The sequence below is a fragment of the Bactrocera neohumeralis genome, chromosome 3, assembly GCF_024586455.1.
Source record: "Bactrocera neohumeralis isolate Rockhampton chromosome 3, APGP_CSIRO_Bneo_wtdbg2-racon-allhic-juicebox.fasta_v2, whole genome shotgun sequence".
NCBI lineage: Eukaryota > Metazoa > Arthropoda > Insecta > Diptera > Tephritidae > Bactrocera > Bactrocera neohumeralis.
The window spans coordinates 64,957,996-64,983,262 of NC_065920.1; the positions used below are offsets into that span (position 1 = coordinate 64,957,996).

The 25,267-nt window shown below is 39.0% G+C and overlaps 1 protein-coding gene across 1 annotated transcript in view; it reads left to right on the forward strand.

Annotated features, from left to right (window-relative positions):
* LOC126753973 (uncharacterized) overlaps positions 1–25,267 on the forward strand; it is a 71,363-nt gene that overhangs the window by 26,992 nt on the left and 19,104 nt on the right. Inside the window, exon 2 of the mRNA XM_050465766.1 lies at positions 19,258–22,357. Coding sequence (XP_050321723.1) covers positions 19,938–22,357 — 2,420 coding nt within the window. The 5' untranslated portion in view covers positions 19,258–19,937. The remainder of the gene's footprint in view (positions 1–19,257; positions 22,358–25,267) is intronic.

A 25,267-nucleotide genomic window follows, 5' to 3' on the forward strand; every position in this document is an offset into this window, starting at 1 on the left:
AGAATTGGGTATAGCCCTACGGCTGTAGGAGCATACTCTTGTAGTGTCCAAATTGGTGATCTAGTGGCTGATGTTCAGAGCATACTGAAGTTATGGAGGGAACACATCTCCAGTTTGCTGAACGGCAGTGAAAATGTAAGATCTGGAGATGGCGAACCCGATTCCATAATCGATGACGATAGAATAGAGGTTCGAATAGCAATTACCGCCTGAAGAACAACAGAGTAGCAGGGGCTGTGATGGTTTTCCAACGCTCAAATTAATTTTCAAAATTTGTTTACTTCGATTTCGATCTTGAGGATGCACCACGTCCTGGAAGTACTGTTGAAGCCGATGTGGATTAACTAAAGTCGTTGATCGATGCAAATCGGCGAATAACAACTGGATTGCTGGATTGCTGGAAGCTTAAATATGTCTAACGCGACCGTTCACAGTCACATGAAACGTCTAAAATTAAATTTGAAGCTTGATATGTGAGTTCCTCACATTCCTACAGAACGAAATTTGCTGCGTCGCATTAACGGCTGCGATTTGCTTTAGGTGATGTCAAAGAAGTGATCCTTTTGCACAGCGCATTCTTACTGCGGACGAAAAGTGGGTTGTTTAAAAGAATCTAAAGCGCTAGAGATCGTGATCTAAAAGTATAAAAGTATCAAGTATCAAAAGTTCCAGCTCAAAATACAGGTACTTTGAAGACCGATAGCCACCAAAACAGGGTTATGTTGTCTGTTTGGTGGGATTTAAAAAGGATCGTTTATTTTGAGCTCTTTCTCGATAACAGCACGATTAATTCTGAAATGTATTGCAGAACAATTGCACAAATTGAGTGATTAACTAAACACCCAAGAGGATGCTCCAAACTGACTATTACTTGCTGCGGTAGGAGAAACTTTAGCTCAAATCGGGACATCAAAAATCACTTGGATCAGTTTTTTGCCTGCAAGGATCAAACATTGTGTGAGCTGGGAATCAATCTTTGTTCGAAAGATGGCAAAGGGTATTGGTAAACAACCCATTTTGGGTTAAGAAAATATAATTTTATCACACTATTCATCGAAATTTTTTACCTGCTTACTAATGCAAAATAGCCCACTGTAATGCTATTATTTCAACCCTTTGCCGTCAAGCACTTAAAGGCCATGATACGCCGTTAAGTACTTGCAGCCTTATGCGCTGCTATTTATATGTTGTTCTCATGTATGGCATAGCTATTGGGATGCTTTGTGGCAATTGCCTTTATACCAGCGGCGGCGCACGATACTCCATTTCACTTGCTTCCAACAGATATCCGTTCGGTTTTTTCTCAACCGAATATAGTGACAACAGGCATGCAAGGATGTAAACATATTACCACGTATCACATTTATGTATGTATGTGTGTGCCCTGTAGGAAATTGCGGTTCAGGCCAGAGTGAAGCGTATATAATGCTGCGTAACATTAACCCTTCATTTACTCGATTGCTCGTTGACTGTTACACTTGTAGTGGTTTTTATGTTTTCCTTTATGATTGTAGATTTTCATCTAAGCGTATAATATGTGTGTGTATGTATGTACTAGAGCGTGTGACGCTCAAAAGAAGCCATATCGTGTATATCAAACAACAACAATAATAAAGCAACAGCAGCAGCAATCTTATACAGAAAGTCGGCGACGGTGGCAACAAAACCCACTTAATTGTGCCTGACAACATCGTTAGTGAAGCTGCCAAGGCACTTTTTATGGCTGCCCAAACACATGGCTACAGATACTACATACATACTGACGCGAACCCATTCGCGCCCATACACACATACACAGACCGAGCGTAAAGCTTTCTTAGTTTAATGTCGCGCTCACATGCGATTTTCTGGCCGTTATTTAAAAGCAGCATTTGTACCTACAGACATTTAAACTCTTATATGAGTCTACGAGGTCCGTCGGCTTGATACAACAGTTGTTGTTGATGTAAGAGATATTTTAGCGCTAGAAAAATATTATTGCTCAATGTAGTAACTTTTGCAATTTTTTCTTGAGTCTAACTTTTGTTTGTTACTTGCAACTTTCAGACCAAACAATGAGGAACCGGAACCATGAGTCGAGCCGGTTCGGCAGAATATTTTGAGCTTCGAAATTTTTGAGGTAGTTGTGTCGCTACTTCTTTTTTATAATGAGGACCCAAGCCAAGAGTAGAGCCGGTTCGGCCTCTCCGAATACTATGAGCTTAGAAATTCCGAAGTTTTTGAGGTATTATGTCGTTACATCTGTTTTAAAAAGAGGAACCACATCAATAAGTCGAGCCGGTTCGACAGATCCAAATAATTTGAGCTTCGAAATTCCGAAATTTTTGAGGTACTTATGCCGCTACTTCTGTTTTATAATGAGGAACCAGAACCATGCGTCTTGGCGGTTCGGCAGATTCAAATATTATGAGCTGCACCCCAAGTTTTTTTAAGTTTTTTAACCTAAAAGTTATTTGTCTTGGCTTTTATTGAGAAATGAAAAGACTTTCGAGATCATTGAACCCCGTTCCGCAGCTGGCAAATCTAAATATTCGATTATTCCTTAACCCCATATGTCTTCCAAAGATGGTGTGTTTCGAGCTGAATAAGAAACTAATCAATCTCGACGGTTTTTAGTATCCCGATTGAGCTACGGCAACCCAATTTTTACACAGTTTATGTAAAAACAACTCCACCTTTATATAGTTTTTGCTATTCCACGTCTCATTCCATAGAAAGTTTCTTCGTATTCCAAAAATCTTTTGAAAATGTGAGTCCATGCTCATCTAGAACATGTATCAACATTTTTCGACAATTCCAGATCATTTGCAAAAGCATAGCGATGATTTCTGCTGTGAGGACTGCTTTTTAGTGACCCAAGCGCCCAGATGAATTGTTGTTATAACAAAAACCATAACTTTCTGAAGTTTTTTAGTTGAAACGACTGCCTTCTGAAAAGACCTCTTTGTAATTGATCCGTGAATTTCGATTTTTTGTTGTAACAACTGTTTAGGTTAGGTTATTCTGACAAGCTAACGAGCCACGCGTAAACCAGTTTGATCCTTTTCAATACCAGATGGAATACTGTTTAGAAGTCTTTGTGGAGTAGTCATCCTTTAGGATGTCTGCGCTTAACCTGAATTTCAACAAACTCTGTGGCCTTACTAATTATACCACTTCCAGTGTCTCATATCGTTGAGCCTGGGGGCAAGTGTATAAAAGATATTCCATTTCTCTCCTGGTGCCTTGCTCTTGACAGGTAGGTGTGTGACGCTACCAGACTCAGATGAGTGAGTAGTCCAATCATGTTATACCGTTTTTATTTTCCTTGTCATGCTCCTGACCAGATCGTCATATAAACAATTCATTGGTTTTCCTATATAGATCACTTTTTCGGTTGACAGCCGTACTCTAGTCTTGGCATTCTCGTCCTCAATGCCCGCAATGAATTTGTAATCTGGCATCCATTAAACGTGAAGTCGCTTGATTCTGGTGACGTTCTCCGCTGCTGTCCTGATTTCCAAGACATTTCTAGACGATATGCAAAACGAGGTTAAAGCCCTGACTGCTACTTGACTGTCCACGTAGATGTTGTCTCTGGAGTTGTCTGTTGTCATTAGAGTCTAGCTCCGCGGTTTTCTCAAAAGCAAAGACCTCTGCTTGAACTATATTGTAGTGATCTGGCGGATTAAGAGGCTGCCTTATGCCGAACTCTTGACAGTCAATCCGCCGATTTTGCAGCGCAGCTTTCGGCGAAGCGGTCTATAGTTCAGAGGTTTAGCACTAGTTCAAAAGCAGCCGTTGGAGTGGTTCTTAGAGCTCTCGTTATGCACAGAGCAAGGTGCCTATGAACGCTTTCCATTTACTTCCTGTACGCAGTTGTATGTAAGCTAGTCGGAATACTAACTGGTCACTGTCTGGTGGCGACACACGCCCGCAGAATGAGGCTGACAGATCGAGAAGACTGCAGAAAATGTCTTGAGCAAGGCACCAGGGAAATAATGGATTAGCTCTTGTGCTTTGGCAAGACTACGCTGTATGCATCTGAGGTCCCCACGCTATGATACACTGGAGGACGTATTGGTAGTTAGGTACCAGACACTGTTGAAATTCGTGTCAAACGCAGGCATCCTAAAGGTTGACTACTCCTCATGAACCTGGTAACTGAACTCCGTCTGGTATCGCAAAGGGCCGAAACTGGTCTATGCGTGGCTCATTGGTCTACCAGACTAACCTAAACTATGTACATATATAAGGCATTACTGCGCTTTCATATTATTTCACCCTGTCCAAGACTGCACCAAGAAAGTTGTAACAACAACATCTTTCAAAAATTTTTTTTTAAATATCTCATTTGTAAGAACCGGTTATTCAAACTTTTTGTAAGAGTTCAAACAGAGTTTAGCAATCCCCTCGGACCACTATAGCATTGAGCTGCCATACAATCTGACAGATCAAAATCTAGTCTTCGTATGAAAAACTTTTTTGTTTGACTATTTGAGGCACTCATGTTAACTATAAATACCTCCTTGGTTGTACTGTTGGCTTCGCACTAAAAATCTAGCTTTCGTAGCTGAAGTCTTCAATCTTTCACTTTCCATTAAAATGCGTAAGCTTACTTATTTTCATTGGCTGTCAAACCCGACCAACAGACACAAATCATTTAGAACAATTTGTCATCTGTCACCGAACAGCTGTTATTTGTCACTCGCAGTGTTGCATTTGAAATTCGCAAAATCACTGACTTCTCCAACTTACCGCATGCACGTACCCATATTTGTAAGTATGTACTCTCATTTGTACCGATATTTATGTTTTTATCTATACCGTTGCGTGGCAATATGAGCCTCGGCAATTTCCGCTCAAACCTTTCGCCCAGCTGCAGCTAGATAATATCCTCAATTCGTGTGCACCTTTCACCACCTTTAACTGCTGTCTTTGCTGCCTCTTCTACCGGTTACCACCTTTTGCCGACCTCAATCTACCAAATAAATTGCTACATGACGTCTTTGTTGCTACTAAATACTCATTTGTATGTGTAAACAGAAATATTTATGTACCCAACCGTCAGACAAAGCAGCCGAGCAAACTGAGTATCTGCTGCCATGACGCTTTTTCTTCTTAATAAATCGCCTCTGTGTACTGTGTGTGTGTGTGTGTGTTGAGACGTATGTGTAATGGCTGGCAGGAGTAAATGAAGCGTGCTTGTGTTGGTGCATTTTGTGTAGAGAGATAGCGTCTTTTGAAAAACTTCATTAGTATGCGCATAGATTACTTTTCTTGTTTTCATTTAATCGCAACGCTTAAGCATCTTCTCACGCCATTTGTAATTTAAAATTAGCTACCAACTTAACCTAAATTGAATTCTGTATGCCGAAAGTCTGTGGGTCTTTTTTAATTTTACTCTTAGTAGGCTTACGAGTCTCTTGCCTTCTTATTTGCATTTCTTTGCTCGGCATATTTTCTAGTTCATGAGACTTAGTTAGCTAGGTAGGATGGATTTCGGACAACGCACCTAGGTCTTTATGAGGGCCCTTGTGAGCACTGCGGTTATACTAAAATCCAATCACTCTACTGTGATAAAGTTCATAGACTTGCTTTTGGGCATTGGAATCGAAAAGGATGGGATGTAAATATAAGAGCCACACGATTGTAACTTTCATTAGCAGAAATTGGATTGTAAAGATCTCATTTTAGACTTTACTTAAGTTCGAACCATTGAGATTCCCAATTCTACAAGTCACTCATCATTTCATTAAAAGCAATTGAGTTGTAAAGATCGCTGTTTAGACTTTACTCAAGTTCCTTTCTTTCCAAATACCGATGTACGTGATATACGCCGACATTGACATAGTTCAGCGAATTAAGAGACAGCGTATGTTGGCTAGGTCATGCTTTCCTTATGGATGAACACACTCCAGCTCTGAGAGTATTCGGCCGCCTGAGCAAGCCGAGGAACAGGAAGACCTTCACTCCGTTGGAAATATAGGTGGAGAAGGACTTGGCTACCCTTGAAATCTCCAATTGGCGCCAAACAGCGCAAAGGAAGAACGACTGATGCGTTATTGTAAACTCGGTCATAACCGCGTAAGCGATATCTACGCCAATAAAGAAGAAGAAGAAGAGATTCGCTATTCAATTTCATAAGCTTTCTTAACTCTTAAGTTATAAATCTAAATCTTTTTGCGAAGACTAATAAGCTTAGGTCAGTGGTGAAAATTTGGCTGAATTTAAGGACAACTATGGCGACCCCGAACTCAACTTATTTCCAAGTTGTGATTTTCAGAATATCTAAGAACTCAGCTGGTAATCTGAAAAGAAGAGAAAATCAGTTAGAGAAGAGAAAAGCGGAGAGACTCATTCAAAAATAGCGAGCTCATAAGGAACAAGACTTTCCTTGTTATCTGGTTTTATACAGATATTCGCAGATATTGAGAAAACTCTTTAACCACAGTTCCGTTAAGAAAACTATGTCTAGTTTGAAAAGACTCAGAAATTTCTCAAAGGAACATTTTAATCAGTTATACCCCCGACAATTTGTTTTGGATCTCGGGTCGAGTCGGGTCGGGTCGTTGATGTCAAGACATCGAGATCAGCTAATAGTAGGCTCAGAAAACGTGCTGTTTCGACGGAGTTGGACCATAGGTAGAGGGATATCAGATGTGTAGGGTTAGCTGGGCATGCAAAGAGGTGATTAATGTCATGCGAAACTCGTTACACGCTCGACATAAATTTGATGTGTCGGAGTCAATTCTGGATAAGTTGGAGTTTAACCTGCTACAGTATCCAGAACAAAGCTGCGTAAGGATCACTCTCGATTCTCGCGACAACTCGAGCTCGTCGTCTTCCAATGGGTGGTGGTTTGTTTCCAAGTATACCATTCACTAAGAGGGAGTCGGGTAAAGATGTTTATGACTCCACTGTGAATGGCGGTCAGTGCACTGAGGTTTGTTGCGTCCGAAGTGTGATCGGCGTATTGTTTTCAGTTGTTAACATAGTTGAGGGTGGACCTTTGAACTCTCGATGCTTCTAGGAGGCGGTTCCGCTACAGGCAGTTCCTTCTGCTCCTTAACTGAGAGTATGCGAACCTCACTAATCAGATGTTCGATAGAAGACACCAAGAGACATCTACTTGTTGTCCGGAATACAGTGTTCTGACATGTCTGTACAGTGTTCTGACATGTCTGCTTCTTCGTCTGCGTTTCACTGCACCCAAACGACCATATTGGTGCGGCGTAATTAAGGGAATTCCGTATTTGAGAATAGTGTTGCATATTAAAACCTAGAGTTGACAATAAACTCGAGTTTGTGGCTAAATTTAAGTGTATAATTAGTATTTACTGTTGTAGACTCCGTTTTTAAAGTTCAACGTTGATTGATTGATTGGTTTTATAGTGAAGATCGCGAAAGTCTGGACGCATTCAACCCGACATTACATTAATTATGTTCTCAAAATTTACAGTTAGCGCGTCATCAATTCACATTCCATGATTTAATTGAAAATAATTACACATATACCACCTTTTGAACTACTTTGGAAGGCAAATATGTAGTGAAGTTTAAACGAGAAGGAAACGTCGGAGACGGAGAAATATATACAGAACCTAATCGCTTAATTTTTGAGTTATCATTTTGAAATTTTGCACACGTACTCTTCTACCAAAACAGCTTCTTATTTGTTGGAACTGTCGATATCGGACCACTATAGCATATAGCTGCCATACAAACCGATCTATCAAACTGAAAAAATGTCCAAGATAATGCTATAATTTCAGAATGTATTGGATCGGACCACTATAGCATATAGCTGCCATACAAACCGATATTCATGACCAGTAACTTCACGAAATTTGGCACAAATTGGTATCTAAGACAGCGCTATAATATTTGAACAAATTGTTCAAATCGGATCACTATAGCATATAGCTGCCATAAAAACCGATCTATCAAAATAATGTGCTTGTATGGCAAACTTGTGTATTTGACACGATAACTTCACGAAATTTGGCGTGAAAACTAATATCCAAGATAAAGCTATAATTTTAGAATATATTGCTCAGATCGGACCACTATAGCATATAGCTGCCATACAAACCGATCTATCAAACTCATGTATTTGTATGGAAAACTTTTTTATTTGACAAGGTATCTTCACAAAATTTGGCACAAATTGGTATCTAAGACAGCGCTATAATATCTGAATAAATTGTTCAAATCGGATCACTATAGCATATAGCTGCCATACAAACCGATCTATCAAAATAATGTGCTTGTATGGAAAACTTGTGTATTTGACACGATAACTTCACGAAATTTGGCACGAAAAAAATGTCCAAGATAATGCTATAATTTCAGAATATATTGCTCAGATCGGACCACTATAGCATATAGCTGCCATACAAACCGATCTATCAAACTCATGTGCTTGTATAGAAAACTTTTTTATTTGACAAGGTATCTTCACGAAATTTGGCACAAATTGGTATCTAAGACAGCGCTATAATATCTGAACAAATTGTTCAAATCGGATCACTATAGCATATAGCTGCCATACAAACCGATCTATCAAAATAATGTGCTTATATGGAAAACTTGTGTATTTGACACGGTAACTTCACGAAATTTGGCACAAACTAATATCCAAGATAAAGCTATAATTTTAGAACATATTGCTCAGATCGGACCACTATAGCATACAGCTGCCATACAAACCGAACTATCTTAATCAGGTCCTTGTAAGGAAAACTTCTTTATTAGACGAAATTTGGTACAAATTACCATCTACTAACAACAATTGGTTTTTTTTGTATCACTTATTCGAAACTCGAACCCAGTTTCGACCAGTTAGTAGTCGAACACTTGGCCTACTCAACTGTGATGATCACCTTGGCTGCAATATTAATAATGCATGCATCAACCGCTCTCAATGTAAAGTATGTTTTCCTTAGCTTGAGCAAAATCCATCTCCATTCAATCTTGGCAAAACGCTGTGTTCATACTAACCTAAAATGGCATAGAATATTCGATTCACAGTTACCGAAAATATTTACCTGGCAGATTAACAAGTTGGATAAGTAAATAGTGGCAGCACAGAAAAGCAATTAGTGTTAATTTAGATTTAAGCTGCAGTTAAAATAAATATATATATGTGTGTTTGTGTGTGTATTTTGTAATTGAGTATGTAAGTATGTATGGCATGCATATCTATCCCTCTATACAAACACACATATACATTATCCATATGTAAATAAATATCGCCATTTAACTTTATTTGCGGATCCTCAAATGTATACTTCACACACACACAAGCACACATGTGCTTGCTTTTAAGTACACATAAAAACTATGCTCATTGCAAATATTCATTGGCTTTTGCGGTTGACATCAACTGGAAAATCATTTGCCACATGCCAAACATTATTTCACACTGCACCATCAAATCTCGCAAGCATTCCCACCATTATTTATAACCCAACTGAATGCCAAACTCATATGCATAGCCCACATATATACATATGTATTTTAATGTTTGTGTATGAGCGTGGTGTGTGTGTGTATTGGCAGTAAAATGCATTTATGGCAAACGTTTGTGTGCTGATTTCCGTTATAGCGTCCTTTAGGGAAGCTTTTTTCTTTAGATCTGCACATATCTACACATAAAATCAGCGCCACAACGCCAGACAAATATATCTACCATATTATCTTTATATGCATATATGTATATACAAGTATGTTATGTGATGACGTTTCTGTGCGGAAAATTGCATTTTAAAATTTTTTTGCTAACTTTACTAAAAGCTAGCATTTCAGCATAGTCCACGAAGACAAAGCAGCATGCGGGTATTAAGCAAATATACTTAGATATATATATATGTATATACAAAAAATATATATATGCAGATAGCAATACACTTCTACAAGGACAGTTCTTTTAGTCAGCGATATTTTCTAACATTTTGACCTCAGATGCCATACTTTGATGGCTCATTTAACGGATTTTTCATTAAGAGTACCAAAGTTTTTTTTAAATAAAACAAAAACGGTTTGGGATATCAAGGAAATTCTTCATTCCTGTGAAAGTGCATTCGATGCCATTATATATAGAACTCGATTTCTTTTGCATGGCCATCACGGGCACGCTGAACCCAATTTTCGACGGTTTTAAGGCATAAATCGGTTGTTCGATCGGCTGTAATTTCACGTTCGATATTCGTACGATGTTCAACAACCGTCGCTGGTTTATTGATATAGACCATTGACTTGCCGTAGTCCCACAAGAAAGAGTCTAACGGCGTCACATCGCAAAACCGAAGCGGCCAATTGACTGGGCCATTTCGTGAGATAATATCTTGGTTTTCAATAAATCGATTGTGACATTCGCTGTGTGGCTTGTGGCGCCGTCCTGTTGGAACCACATATTGTCCAAGTCCACATCATCCAATTCGGCCCAAAAATATTCGGTTATCATTGAGCGGTAGCAATTTCCATTCACAGTAACGTACCGGTCTTGATCATCACGGAAAAAGTACGGCCCATTGACGCTGCCCTCCCATAAACCGCACCAAACCGTAACTTTTTCGGGATGCAATGGTGACTCATGGAGTACGTGTGGATTGCTGCCTGACCAATAATGCATATTTTGCTTATTGACGAAGCCATTCAGCCAGAAATGAGCCTCATCGCTGAAGATGATTTTCGATGTAAATCCGGATCACTTTCAGCCCAATTCACGAACGTAAGTCTATTCTGGTGGTCAAGCGGCTTCAATACTTACGTCAATTTGATCTTGTGAGGATGTAGGCCAAGATCTTTTCGCAAAATTCGCCACGACGACGTCACAGAAATGCCCAATGCTTGAGAACGACGTGTGGAGACGGATTTCGGTCTTGCTCAATTGATAGGATAGTGGCAGCAATATTCTCGACACTGCGGGCACTTCTTTCTCTCACTACCATGGGAACATTTTGTATTGTGTCTGCTCAATTATTGATCTGACAGGACGATTATGACGACCATAAATTGGACGTAGCGCTCTTAAAGTTGCGGCCACTGGCTCCGAATTTCGGTAATAAATTTCAATAATATCGACTCGTTGTTGAATCGTATATCTTTCCATGCTGAAATGGCAAACCTTACTGAAGAGAAATATCAAAAGAGCAGGAAAAGTATGGCGTCGTTATATCCTATCCTGATTCTATATAGGCAGTTCGGACAAATAGGTCAATAAGCAGGTATGGTCTAACGACGCACTTAAGCCTTTGTGAGGCCCTTTGTGAAATCACCGAAACGAAAATCCCTTAACTCTATTATATCCTGATGAAATTCATCAGTATAAAAAGTTTTATTTGTGCATTCGCTTAGAAGATGGATTTTAGTCACCTTTCTTGCGACCTCCTGACAGCTTCTACAATAGACAATAACCTGTTGGCATTCTTACAACATTTCTTATGCCATTAGTTTTCAATTTTTTTAGTCTACATGTGCGGCCCATATTCCATTCATTTCACGTTTGCCTGCTTCTTGAGCAAGTTAGGGATTGATGACCGAGGTTCGGCTCTATTTATACCATGTTTGACGATTAAATATCTTCAAGTAGCCAGAGGGAGTAAGTAAGGGTGTGCCTGCTCTGGCTAGTTCACCTGCTTCACATTTACCAGAAACAATACCTTGTCTTGGAACCCAATGCAGCTTTATCGTAAAATAGATTGTTAAATACTTTAAGAGCTCAAACCATTCTTTCTTTGAAGAAACCCTAAGAGACTTTAGTCGTTCTTCCTTTTCGCTTTTTGGCGCCAATTGGAGATTCTAAGTGGAACATGGTCCTTCTCCTCCTGATCTTTCCAACTAAGTGGACTTCTTCCTCTTCCCTTACTTCGCCCGGCAAATACTGCGCCGATTACTCTCAAAGCTGGAGTGTTTTCACCTACTATCTTTGAGGAAACCCTAAGCGACTGTAGAGATTTCAAAGCCGCTTGGCTATTTGTATATTCATTAGGAATGATTCAAAAATATTTTTTTTCCAATTGATACTTCCCACCTCTAAGAAACATTATCCTCTCCAAATATGAGTTTTTATCCTTCTGTAACTAGTCGGTTTCTATTTTCTTATTACTAGAAAAATTTATGTTTCTAACTAGCTTTTTAAAATTGAATGTTAAATATGGTCTCGCCATGATTTTTCTAAATGGCGAACCGTTTAAAATATTAGATATTAACCCAACTTTCTTCCTCTATTTTTGGAAAAATTTTGTATTTCTTATGAATTTTATAACTCAATGAAAAAAATTATTATGAATAGATCTTTGGAGGGCTTTCTTGGAAATATTCGTGTCTTTTGTAGGAACCTATTTTTTTAGTTGTCAGAGTACCAAACGAAAAAAAAAACTTTTTTTGATCCACCATAATATGCATTGATGTTTGACGATGAATATCTCGTAAACGTGATTAATCAGACCATTTTTATAGAGCAGTAAATTTCCTACAAAACTATGTGTTTCATCATTCATAATAATTTTTTCCATTGAGTTATAAACTAATAGAAATAAAGAATTTTTCTAGTCAAATTTTAACTCTTATATCTTTTAAACGGTTGGGTTTACGAAAAAATCTATTTTAGTATAATTAACAAGATATTTTTTCAAGTAGTTGGAAGCATATTTTCTATCTTGATAATAAGAAAAACAGAAAACCGTTAACCAACGGAGGACCTTCCGTTACAATTAAAAACTCATATTTCTAGAGGTGTCGCTTATTGTGATTGTGTGAACAGACTCTTTCTCAGAACAAGAAGACTTTGTTTAGTTGTTGTGATCTCCGCTTGCAGTGGTCTGAAACATTATCCATTGCCGATTATCTAGTTTGGACGCTTATCCTTCTGTACCTATCCACCTCACTTCTTTCCCAAACTTCTCTCTCACCTCTTTCCCACACTTCTCTGGCAGAGAAGACAATGTTGGGGACCGAATTTAAGCTAATTTCTATGGGATTTCGAAAATCCGTGATATTGGCTAGAAACGGGAATGGGAATTTTAAAATGCTGATTTTTAGACAAAATATGAGCGCGCCAAGATATTAAAGATATCAATGGCGAAACGAAGACAACTGATATTAGATCACTTCGCTCTGTCCAAACTCAGAAACCTCTTCAGAGACTGACGTTCATAGTTCCCACCATAAAATTCTGTGGATTCCACCGATTTTTATAACATAATGAACTCTTTCTGCCACACTGACTACAGCGTAATTAAGTATAACTCAGTTTTAAGTTAAAAGCAAAATCTTTGGGAGCTAGGACTCTAATATTGTTATCGAAATATTCATTTCGTTGTTTTTGTTGTTGTTGTAACGGTTATCTAGACCCCGTTAGAGTGATAAGGTTCAGTTTAGTTGTCATCGAGGTCATCCAACGGTAGGTCCCAGGAAACGTGCTGTTTCAACGGGGTCAGACCATAGGGAGTGGGATGTCAGGTATGTAGGGTTAGCTGGGCATGCAAAGAGGTGGTTAGTGTCATGCAGGGGACATATTGTGGGATACAGTTCCAACGACATTCGGTTCTACGTTATCGAAATTGACCCGGATTTTTTGCGGAAAAGAACTGTTTTTTCGGATATCTAACTTAATTTGGATGGATAAGTTTTAGATATGCGTTTCGTTCAGCCTTATGGCTTCCTTACTGTTACTCTTATCCATCCTTCTCTCCACTACTGCAACCGTTGTTTTATTTACTGCGATAAACCTCCTACTTATTCAACCTCCCTCGTTATAAAGGCAAACACCGACTGACGGTTGCAATTGAGCGGCGAACGAACGTGCTGATGGACATTGAGATGGACAGGTATTTCACTCTATTTGAGTATCATTCAAATAGGTGCACAAACAGCCAACGATAGGCACACATACAATACAAATACGCACACATACACCTACACACATATGTGTACGCGTGTGATTGTAACAATATGTATGTCAATATTTACATATGCACCTTGCCAAGCACTTGCATTAAGCATACACACCGGCGCACAGGCAGTTGAATGGCAACTAAATGTATCTATATTTTTCCTACAAGTATATACATATGTGTGCGTGTGTGTTTTTATGTATTTGTACCAGCGTGTAAGTAGTTTGTGTGCAATCACTTTTCTTTAACGTGAAACGGAAATGTTTGCATTTCCTAGTGCTGTAATATTTATGCGCAAACATGAATGACATTTGTGTCTACTTTCGTTGTTGTTGCTCTTGTTCTGTTTGAGGCTGTTCGTGTGCGTGTGTGCGCTTTTCTTCAAAAATGTCGCCAGCAATTTTATCAGCTTTTATGGCCTTTTATGAAATGAATGAAGATGGATTTTTCGATATGCACACTTACGCATATACTATACACATACAAATATACACTTTTAAAATGCATTGCATGGCAAAGATGCTGGCTTACCCAATAAACCATTAAGCCTTGTTTACTGTTCCGATATGTGAGGTATAAATATTTGGATGTCAGAGATCTTTAAAAGCATCGTAAACCAATTTTTCTCAGCTATATGCTATCGTTATCCGTTCTGAACAATATGTTCGGAGGTTGTAGCGTTGCCTTGGAAAACAATCCATGACGAATTTCGTGAATATATAAGGTTGTCAAATTCCGGTTTTTGCTCTTTCTTCAATGCTTTATAAAAAGTGTTACAGTGATCGGATTTAGTTCAAGTATGCGTCGTTCGATAATCTGATTAGAAGCCCCCCTCCCTTATTTGCGAAGAACTCGGACAGCCACTTTTCACAAGCCTCTTTTGAGTTCAACTTTACATCAACCAGGGCATTCGCCATGTACAGGAATAGGTGGTAATCACTTGGCGCTATGTCCGGGCTATATGGTGAATGCCATAAAACCTCCCATCCGAGCTCCCGTAGCTTCTGACGAGTTATCAACGAAGTGTGTGGCCTAGCGTTGGCCTGGTGGAACACTACACCCTTGCTGTTGGACAATTCTGAACGCTTCTGGTCGATGGCCTGCATCAAGCACGTTTTTTTTTTTGCGTAAAATCATGCGGCAATCAAACATCAAGCTTTTTTGTGTATCCAGCCTTCTGCAGATGGCTTAAAATGGTTTGGTGACCAACTGCCATCTTCTGGGCGATGTCACGAGATGCCACATGCCGACCTAACTCGATGTTTTCTATGATTTGATCGGTATTCGTTGTCACAGGTCTTCCGCCGGCTGGCTTATCAATGGTGTCGTTTTCACCCGCTCTGAATCGTCGAAACCATTCCTCCACAGTTCGAAGAGATAGAGTACCATCCCCCAAAACACCATTAATCTCACGGAACGTTTCTCTAGCGGATTTGCCTTTAACGATGGAATACTTGAAAAAAGCGCGAATTTCGGCGTTAGTGAACTCCATGTTTACACATCTAGAACTGTTGAACGCAATATCCAAACTAATCATGCATAGCGTTGTTTTGTAGGTTATGTCAAGACCTACGAGCTCATAGCCGCGGAATTCAAAAGACAAAAAGGCGCAAGGGAGATATTTGACAACCTAATATCTTGCCAAATAAAAAAGTTTTCCGTACGGAGACTTGATTTTGATCAGTCAGTTTGAATGCTATAGTGTACCGATACCAGCGATTCCGACAAACGAACAGCTCCTTGGGGAGGGAAGGACGTATACAAAATGACAAACCCATATCTCGAAAACTGGGAGACTTGCATGCGTATAAATAGGCGGACATGTCTAAATCGACTCAGATCGTCACGCTGAAATGAATGGAGACACCCCCGTGAAACTTTAGTGATACCACGAATAAATCTCTCTTGGAATTCATGAAATTCATATCCATTCTATAGACAGAAAATTTTCGAGAAGACATCTCTAGAGAAATAATCTTTTCCGGACTCTGTATGAAATTTCAGTCGTATCATGTCTAAATCCCTCAAATAATCGTGCAATTTTTGGAATTCATTTTGTAAGATATTCTTGTAATCACCTCGCTGGGAGGTATCCAACGATTCCTTCTAAATATTACAAACTTTGAAGCTAACTAATGTGTATCAGACACCATTTTCTAGATAGTACATTTACATCGTTTCCAGTTGCTGTAGGAAACTTTAGTGATACTAAGAGTAAATCTCTCTTGGAATTCATACCCGTTATTTACATTCGTTTTTGAAAAGACACCTCTGGAGAAAAGATCTTTTACGTGTATAAAATTTCACTTATACCACGTCCAAATCCTTTAAATAATCTTAGTTTAAGTAAGATGGGCGATCTAGAGAAATCGAACCTGGACTACTATATGTAGTCCTTTGTAAATCCATAGAAAAGAAGAACTCCTGTGTTCGAACTTAAAAATTGTCAAAGGATTAGTAGCCAATGCAAATTTCCACAGGTGTTTAATTTCCATTCCAGCCAGTTCGGTAGGATGTCTGAAGGTATGCACTCCCAAGTGATTAAGTCTTGACCTCACAAACGGGGGACAGTCAAGAAGGGAATGTTGAGTTGTTTCATCTCATCTTCTTCCATACAGCTTCTGCTGATAGCGTTTGGTAAGATTCACAGCCTTACAGCCAACGACCTGTTAAAAGCGCCACAACTAGGGAGAGGCTAGCTTTACCGAGGGTAAAGAGAGCACTAGATCTCTTGCGATCGATCTTAGGACAAAAGCGTTCGTGACAATCCATGCACCGATGTTAGCCTAGCTTCCTCGAAACCCAGCTATTTAGTTGTAGAACACAAGAGGATACGGGAGCACCGACGCGCTCCCATTCTACAGATAGTGGTTCTAGGGTGCCTTCGCTTGCTAGCTCATCAATTTCCTGCGCTTTCGCTGTGGCCTATCACCCATACCTGTCTTATCAGAAAGAGACTAAAGACAATTAGAAAGATGATATTGATAGCGACGTTATACACTCTTGGACCAACCCTGAATGCACTGTTAATGAGTTCAAAGCTAGTATTGCCGCTCTGCTATCTGAGTGGATGGTCTCTTCTCTGAAGAAGGCTGAACTCTGGACCAGTAAATCTACTGCTACCTTAATGGCTGTAACCTCGGCTTGGAAAACTCTGCAATAGGCAGGAAGTCTGAAGCTGGAGTTGATAAAGAGCTTCTGATAGTAAACCCCTCAACCAACCTTAACCCAAATCTTTGACCCATTCATAAAGAAGCTCACGGCCTCTCTCCTTCAACGGCTTCTTCCTACTCACAACTCTCCCTCGCCGGTACAGAGTTCGGTTTGGCGACATGATCCAAGTGATCCAAAGTCAAAGTCATTTAATACTTGATATTATTTTATATGATTATTCGTGATCTCCATTTTGCAAGCTGGCTGTTTAGATCCAATACTTGTGGCTTTCAAGGTGATTGCTGTTTTTCGCTTCGTGAGCTTCGCATACTTCTGCGATCAACTTAAGTACCCCCAGCACTAAAGATTCAGTGTTTTTTACCACATAACGGTAAATATTGTCATTATATTAATCTCGCAGCAACCAAATTATTGCGTAACTCCACCCCTTCCTTCATAAATGTTTTTGTAAAAATATTTCAACAAGCGCCTATAAGCAGTTGCGGTCGCACTGCAGTTGTAGCATACTTTTGAGCGCACCTTTGCTGATTCTAATTTAGCTTAACGTATTTTCAAAGTCCCCCCCAACTTATAGACGACTTCTAATGCCAATTTGTGTAGACAAATGAACTATTTGTTTTAATTAAGTGCACAATTATAAACCCGAGCGAATACAGAAGCTGCTAAGCACGCGCACAAAGCCAAGCAAGAGCGCATTTGCATGGCAAAGCGCAAGTGCTGATGATGTACCTTGAGTATAAATATTGAGGTGGTGTGTTTGTGTGCGACTTGTGTAAATGTGTGTGAATATGTAAATCTGTAAGTTACTAAGTTTGGACTTTCATGCGTCTCTAAATATGTAAGCTTTTAAAGAAGTTTGTATTTGTGAGTTTTATAAGCTGAATAGGGTATATTTAGTTTGGTACAAAGTTTGTAATACACAGAAGGATACTTCTGAGACCTTATAACATATATATATATACATTATATATATATATATATATATAATATCAAAGTGATGAGCTGTGTAGATTTAGACATGTCCATCTGGCTGTCCTTCCAACCGTCTGTAAATAAGTAAACTATTGCCTTAGTTTATGAGTTATCGATCTGAAATTTTTGCACAGGTCTTTTTCTCACCAATATGCTGCTCATTTGTCAGAAACACCGATATCAGACTACTGTAGCATACAGCTGCCGTACAAACTGACCAATCAAAATCTAGTCTTTGTATGGCATACTTCTTAATTGGCAAGATATCGTCACGAAATTAGGCATGAATTGTTCTCAAAGCTACTACTACAATATTTGAATAAATTGTTCAAATCGGGTTACTATAGCTTATAGCTGCCGTACAAACTGAACAATCAAAATCAAGTTCTTGTATGGAAAACTTTTTCATTTGATGAGATATCGACACGAAATTTGGCACGAATTATTTTAAGAGCTAGCGCTATAATCTCCGAAGAAATAGTTCAAATCGGACTACTATGGCATATAGCTGCCATACAATCTGATCAAACAAAATCAAGTTCTTGTATGGCAAACTTTTTTATTTGTCGAGATATCTGCGCTATATTTTGCATGAACCATTGTTCGATGTAGCGGTTCAATCTCTAAAAAAATTATTTCGATCAGATCACTATAGCATATAGCTGTCATACAAACTGACCCATCAAAATTTATCTCTTTACCTTTTTGTTTGTGAACGCATGCAGTTATATGAGTACATATATAAGCATTTCAGTTTTCAACAACTTAAATATGTATATATATATAGAGTTTGTACATCCAACAACAGCGCGCTCAGCACCCCATAATATATGCCCATCACTTACCGTCTTGCATTATGCACACAACTAAAAACATTGCTGATGGCTACGGCACTATTATGCGGTCGCATGCCGACCAAACTGCCGCTGCCGAGGCTACTTAAGCTGGTGCAACTAATCTCGGTCGCACAGTCTGCACTCAAACTCGCTGCCGAGAAGGTGTCACCAACAACATAGACAACACCAACAACAACTGCAATACTCATTACACACACATACACACACAACTAGCTTTAGCCTTGCTAATGGCAAAAGCAACGTAAATAAATGCAAAAATAAATAAAAATAAAATTGTAATAAAACAACAACAAAGCGAACTAAAAAGTTCTTTAATTAAGTGCAACGGATTTTATTCTAATACTTCTCCCCTCATTTTCGCTTTCAATTTGCAGTAACGCAACATAAAAAAACAACAACAACTAAACTATAACAAAAATAATTTCGAACTAAAAGTATAGCTAACGGAAGAGTACCGTAATTACGCAGCAACAACAAAACGGAAGCAGCGGAAAGCCAACTGAAAAAAAGCAACAAAAACAAAAAACACACAGAGCGAGAAAATTCTAAAAATTTAATAACAAATATTTTTTGAACGCAACGAACGCACTGCATAAATTATATAATATTTGAAATCAAAGTATCGCGGCGACAGCATGTCGTTAAAGGCGCGACGCACGAAGTTGACATTACACACGACAACGGTGAAAATGAAGTTGACTTGACCGAGGCGACCGCGGCAGCAGACGCAGCGACAACAGCAACAATTACGCACAGCCGTTGGTGCGGCAAATGCATTAACAAATACAACAAAACCAAAAACAACAACACAAACAGCAGCAATAACGGCACCACCAGCAACAATAACGGTACCACTAACACCCGTCACACAGTGGAGTTGTGCTACTGGCGTTGTACTTGGTTGTGGCAGCGTCGTCGACAATGGTTGTGGCGCCAGCTTGCACTGGCAGATTGGCCGTTGCCGTTTACCTTTACAGCTACGGCATACAACGCTGACCGGCGATCAGCTATCAGACAACTAAATATTTACTTTAATCTCTTGCGTATATACTGTATGCTTATACTTAATTACTTTACGACCGGGGGCAGCAAAAGTGGTGGCAGTAGAGGAGGATGCAGCGCGAACGACAAGCAAACGACTGCAAATGATGTTGCGTATACGCCATGTAGACACAGCAGAGATAGTGTCAGAAGGGTGACAATTATAACTACAACAACTAGTGGAGGCACAAGTCAGCCAACAACAATAACAACAAATAGCAGCACAAGTCAACCAACAACAATAACAACAAATAGCAGCACAAGCAAGCCAACAACAAACAGCACCACAAGCAAGCCAACAACAACAACAAGTAGCGACAAAAGTCAACCAACCTCAGCAAAGGTTGCGTATACGTCAGGTAGGCCAATAGCAAGCAGCACAAACGAGCACACAAACCATGTTGCGTATACGCCATGCAGCACCAGCTGCTCCACAAACTGCAGCCACCGTCGTAGCTCTAGCGTTGGTGCGCCCAAATCAAACATCATCACCAAAATCAACTGCCATGACTTGGTGTTTGTAAAACCAATCAGTCACGGTGGCAGCTGTGACCGAATATCGGGCGACACGAAGAGCAATCAGCACACAGCGGCGGGCAACTACAACAATAACGGCGAAGAAAAACATAAGGGCAGTAAGTGGCGCAAATTGCATGCAGTGTGGGTGCTTTTGTGCTTGTTGTTGCAGCGGCATTTCGTCGCCGGTGTGTTGTTGGTGAAGTGTTTGATTATCGAGTATGTTGCAAGCTGGCTTAATACCATGCAAATTGCTGCAACGGGTAGTGCAAATACGGAGGAAACTACAAAAACAAAAAATGCAACAGCAACAACAGCAGTAATAGAAAGAGCAATAACAATAACAGCAGCAGCAGTAAGAACAACAACAAAAGTTGGTGCAACAACAACATTGTCGCCTGCTATAACAATAACATCAGAACTTGTAACGGCAAAAGTATCAACAACAACAAGAATATTGGCGACTGCAACAACAACAACAACATTAAAATTTGCTACAGCAGAAGTAGCAGCAGTAACAAGAACAACAATAACATTAAAAGTAACAACAAAGGAAGTAGCAGCAATAGCAACAACAGCACTATCGACAGCTGCAACAACAACAACAACATTTACAGTAGCTGGACAAAAATTATTAGCTACACCAACAACAACCGAAGTTGTAAAAATAACAACATCAGCAACAACAACAACTTGCACTGCAGAAACAACAACAACAACAACAACAACATCACTAGCTGAAAAATCAAAAATTAATCTACCGCATTCGCACTCCTCTACAACTAAACTTATTTTCACCACAAACGCGCGCACCCACACGCACCCCAACACAACGATCAAAGCAGCAGCAATCAAAAAAGCATATAACAGTAGAAAACGAAGAAGAAGCAGAAGCAGAGGCCACAGTCGCCGCCGTAGCTCATCGAAGAGACATAGTCGTAGTGCGCGTAGTGACAGTGACAGCGTCAGCTTTAGCTATTTATCGCACTTACACATACAACTACTAGTAATACAAGGAATTTGCATTATAAGACTGATATCATTAAAGAGATTTCTACAAATTCCTAAGCAACAATCAAATGTATTTCATAAGCGTTTACAAAACTGCCGAAGCAGCGTCATTGCAGCGGCTGTTGTCGGTTGTCGCTTAGCGCGCAGCAAGCACATGTTGAGGCTAAAAGCAAAAACAACATTAGCACCGACAACAACAACAACAAGAACGCCGCAAGCGCGAGTGTCTGAAGTGTCAGTGACAACATCCTCGCAGCCGCCGCAGTTGACGCCGCAAACTAAGCACGCACAAGCGCCATCACAAGCACAGCCACAACTACCGTTAGTCACCCACACATTGTCGCGACCACAGACATATTCGTGCGCCCAACCGCAACCACAGAAGCAACTCAAGCGCCAGCCAGCCCAGCAGCAAGTGCAGCGACAACAAAAACAACAAACACAGCAACTGCAAATGCAACAAAAACAACAACCACAGCGAATGCAGCTACAACAGAAGCAACAACAAACACAGCAGCTCCAGTCACAACAAAAACCGCAACAACAACAACAACCGCAGGCAGAAAAAATAGCAAATATCACTTGCGGTTTCGCACAGCGCATCATCACGCCGCTGTTGTTGCAATGTTTTTGTCACTTTCATTTTATTATTACGAATTACTTTCATGTCTGCCGCTGGCGTTGGCAGTGTCGCTCATTACCGTTGTTACATCGCTCACTCACTGTGTTGATTTTGTTATCTTCCTTGTGGCATGGCACCGAGTGTTTTCACGGCAGCGTCAAGTTTAGCGCGAATACGGTGAAGACGAAATACGGTCTGCTGCGCGGCATTGTGGTGCGTTCGAGTCCCATGGTTGAAGCATACTTGGGCATACCGTATGCCTCGCCGCCGGTCGGTAGCTTAAGGTGAGTGCTAAAAAAATTGTAATATTAAATTTGCTTAAAATATTTGTTAAATTTGGCTTAAAATTGCTAAAAAAAATATAAAAAAAAATATTAAAGGTAAGCAAAAGCGCAACTTCAGCTGCTGCGAAACTGTGATACCCTTCACAGGTGCATATTTTGCAATATAAACAAGTAAGGAAGGGCTAAGTTCGGGTGTCACCGAACATTTTATACTCTCGCATGATAAAGTGATAATCGAGATTTCATTATACGTCATTTACATATTTTTCAAACACCGTATTTTTGTAAAGTTTTATTCCGCTATCATCATTAGTTCCTAATGTATATACTCGTATTATACAGAGAAGGCATCAGATGGAATTCAAAATAGCGTTATATTGGAAGAAGGCGTTGTGTTTCACCCATATTTCGTACATGTCATCAGGGTGTTAAGAAAATATTATATACCGAATTTCATTGAAATCGGTCTAGTAGTTCCTGATATATGGTTTTTGGTCCATAAGTGGGCGAGGCCACGCCCATTTTCAATTTTTAAAAAAAGCCTGGTGCAGCTTCCTTCTGCAATTTCTTTCGTAAAATTTAGTGTTCCTGACGTTTTTTGTTAGTCGGTTAACGCACTTTTGTGATTTTCAACATAACCTTTGTATGGGAGGTGGGCGTGGTTATAATCCGATTTCCTTCATTTTTGAACTGTATATGGAAATGCCTGAAGAAACGACTCTATAGAGTTTGGTTGACATAGCTATAGTAGTTTCCGAGATTTGTACAAAAAACTTAGTAGGGGGCGAGGCCACGCCCACTTTTCCAAAAAAATTGCGTCCAAATATGCCCCTCCCTAATGCGATCCTTTGTGCCAAATTTCACTTTAATATCTTTATTTATGGCTTAGTTATGACACTTTATAGTTTTTCGGTTTCCGCCATTTTGTGGGCGTGGCAGTGGGCCGATTTTGCCCATCTTCGAACTTAACCTTCTTATGGAGCCAAGGTACGTGTAGCAAGTTTCATCAACGATATCTCATTATTTTTACTCAAGTTACAGCTTGCACGGACGGACGGACGGACGGACATTTTCCAGATTTCTCTACTCATCACCCTGATCACTTTGGTATATATAACCCTATATCTGACTCTTTTTAGTTTTAGGACTTACAAACAACCGTTATGTGAACAAAACTATAATATAGCAACATTGTTGCGAGGTATAAAAAGTATAAATAGATTTATCTAGATTTTAATCAACCAGTTTGTATGGCAGCTATATGCTATAGTGATCCGATCTGAGCAATTTCTTTGGAGAATGCACTGTTATTTTGGATAATAGTCAGTACGAAATTTCGTAAAGATGTCTTTACAAATAAAAAAGTTTTCATGCAGGGACCTCATTTTAATCGACCAGTTTGTATGGAAGTTATATAATATAGTGGTCGGATCTGTACAATTTATTCGAAGATTGTACCATTGCTTTAGGCAATAATTTATGCCAAATTTTCTAAAAATATCTCGTCAAGCAAAAACGTTTTCCATACAAGGACTTGATTTTTATTGGCCGGTTTGTATGACAGCTATATGCTATAGTGGGTGGATCTGAACAATATACTCGTAGACTTTAGAAATTTTTTAGAAATAACCCATGACAAGTTTCGAGTAGATATCTCGTACAACAAAAAAGATTTTTGTACAAAAACCAGTTTCCGATCGTTCATTTAGTATGGCAGCCATATGTATGTAATAATGGTTCCATATCGACGAATGCAGCAAATCTGTAGCTACTTGGAGAGAAAAGAATGTGTGGAAAATTTCATATCGATATCTCAAAAGCTTGGGGACTAATTCGCGTATTTACAAACAAACAGACGCACGAAGGACATGGCTGAATTGACTCAGCTCGTCATTATTTATATTCATATATCTTGTAGATTCTCCGACGTTAGCTTTTAGGTGGTGGTACAAAAATTGTATAATCTGATAGATGAATGCTAGAACAAGTTCTGAACCGATTTCATTAATTTTTGACACAAAATCATTTTCCAGAAAACATTTTGCTTTAATTTAATTAAAATAGCTTATATATTGATGAACATATAATATCAGTGTTAATGGATTCTCATATACTCGAGAGCATATTTTCACTAATTTTTGTCAAGAAAACTCACACATTGTCCGAAATACTATTCGACAAATGTAATTATTAAACTATAATTTTTAAACCATACATGTCATGTTTTTACTAATCAATATTTCCATAGTGATTTTTATTAAACTTCAAAACTCAAAATTACTTATAAAATTTTCAAAAATATCTGATCAAAAAGTCAAAATTTTTTGACATTCAATATTATTTTTTTTTTCACTCATTTGGTAGCTATTTTTTCATTCATGTGTTGTAAATCATAAAAAAGAATTTGTGTTCATAACATTTGCATTTTAGGTCAACGATCTCTAAGATGTTAGAATAATTAATCAATGATTTAGGCACATACTAACAGTATGTCCAAGATAACTTTATGCCAATAAAATGTATTATATATATTGTCTTCAATTGACTTAAACGTTTTCCGCGGAGCGGTCGTTTGAGTTTGCTGAATAGCCTGTAGTCAATGGAGCTAAATCAGACAATGTGGCGAAAAACTTACGAAGAATCAATACGATCTAGAGTAAACGAGAAGTTGCATATTCTTATATTAACAAATCAATTGAAAAGCCCCCGGTCTACTAGAGTTATATCCATATAATATTTAGTTAGCCCTAACCTTCAAAAGGCGCTTGTATAAATTTGACAGCTGTCGGATCATTAGTTTGTGAATTATATCATTTTGGGTGAAACAACTTTTTTTACTGTGAAAAAAATACATAAAAAAGAATTTCACGTGATATATATTAATTATTTATTTAATCTATTTACACTTAA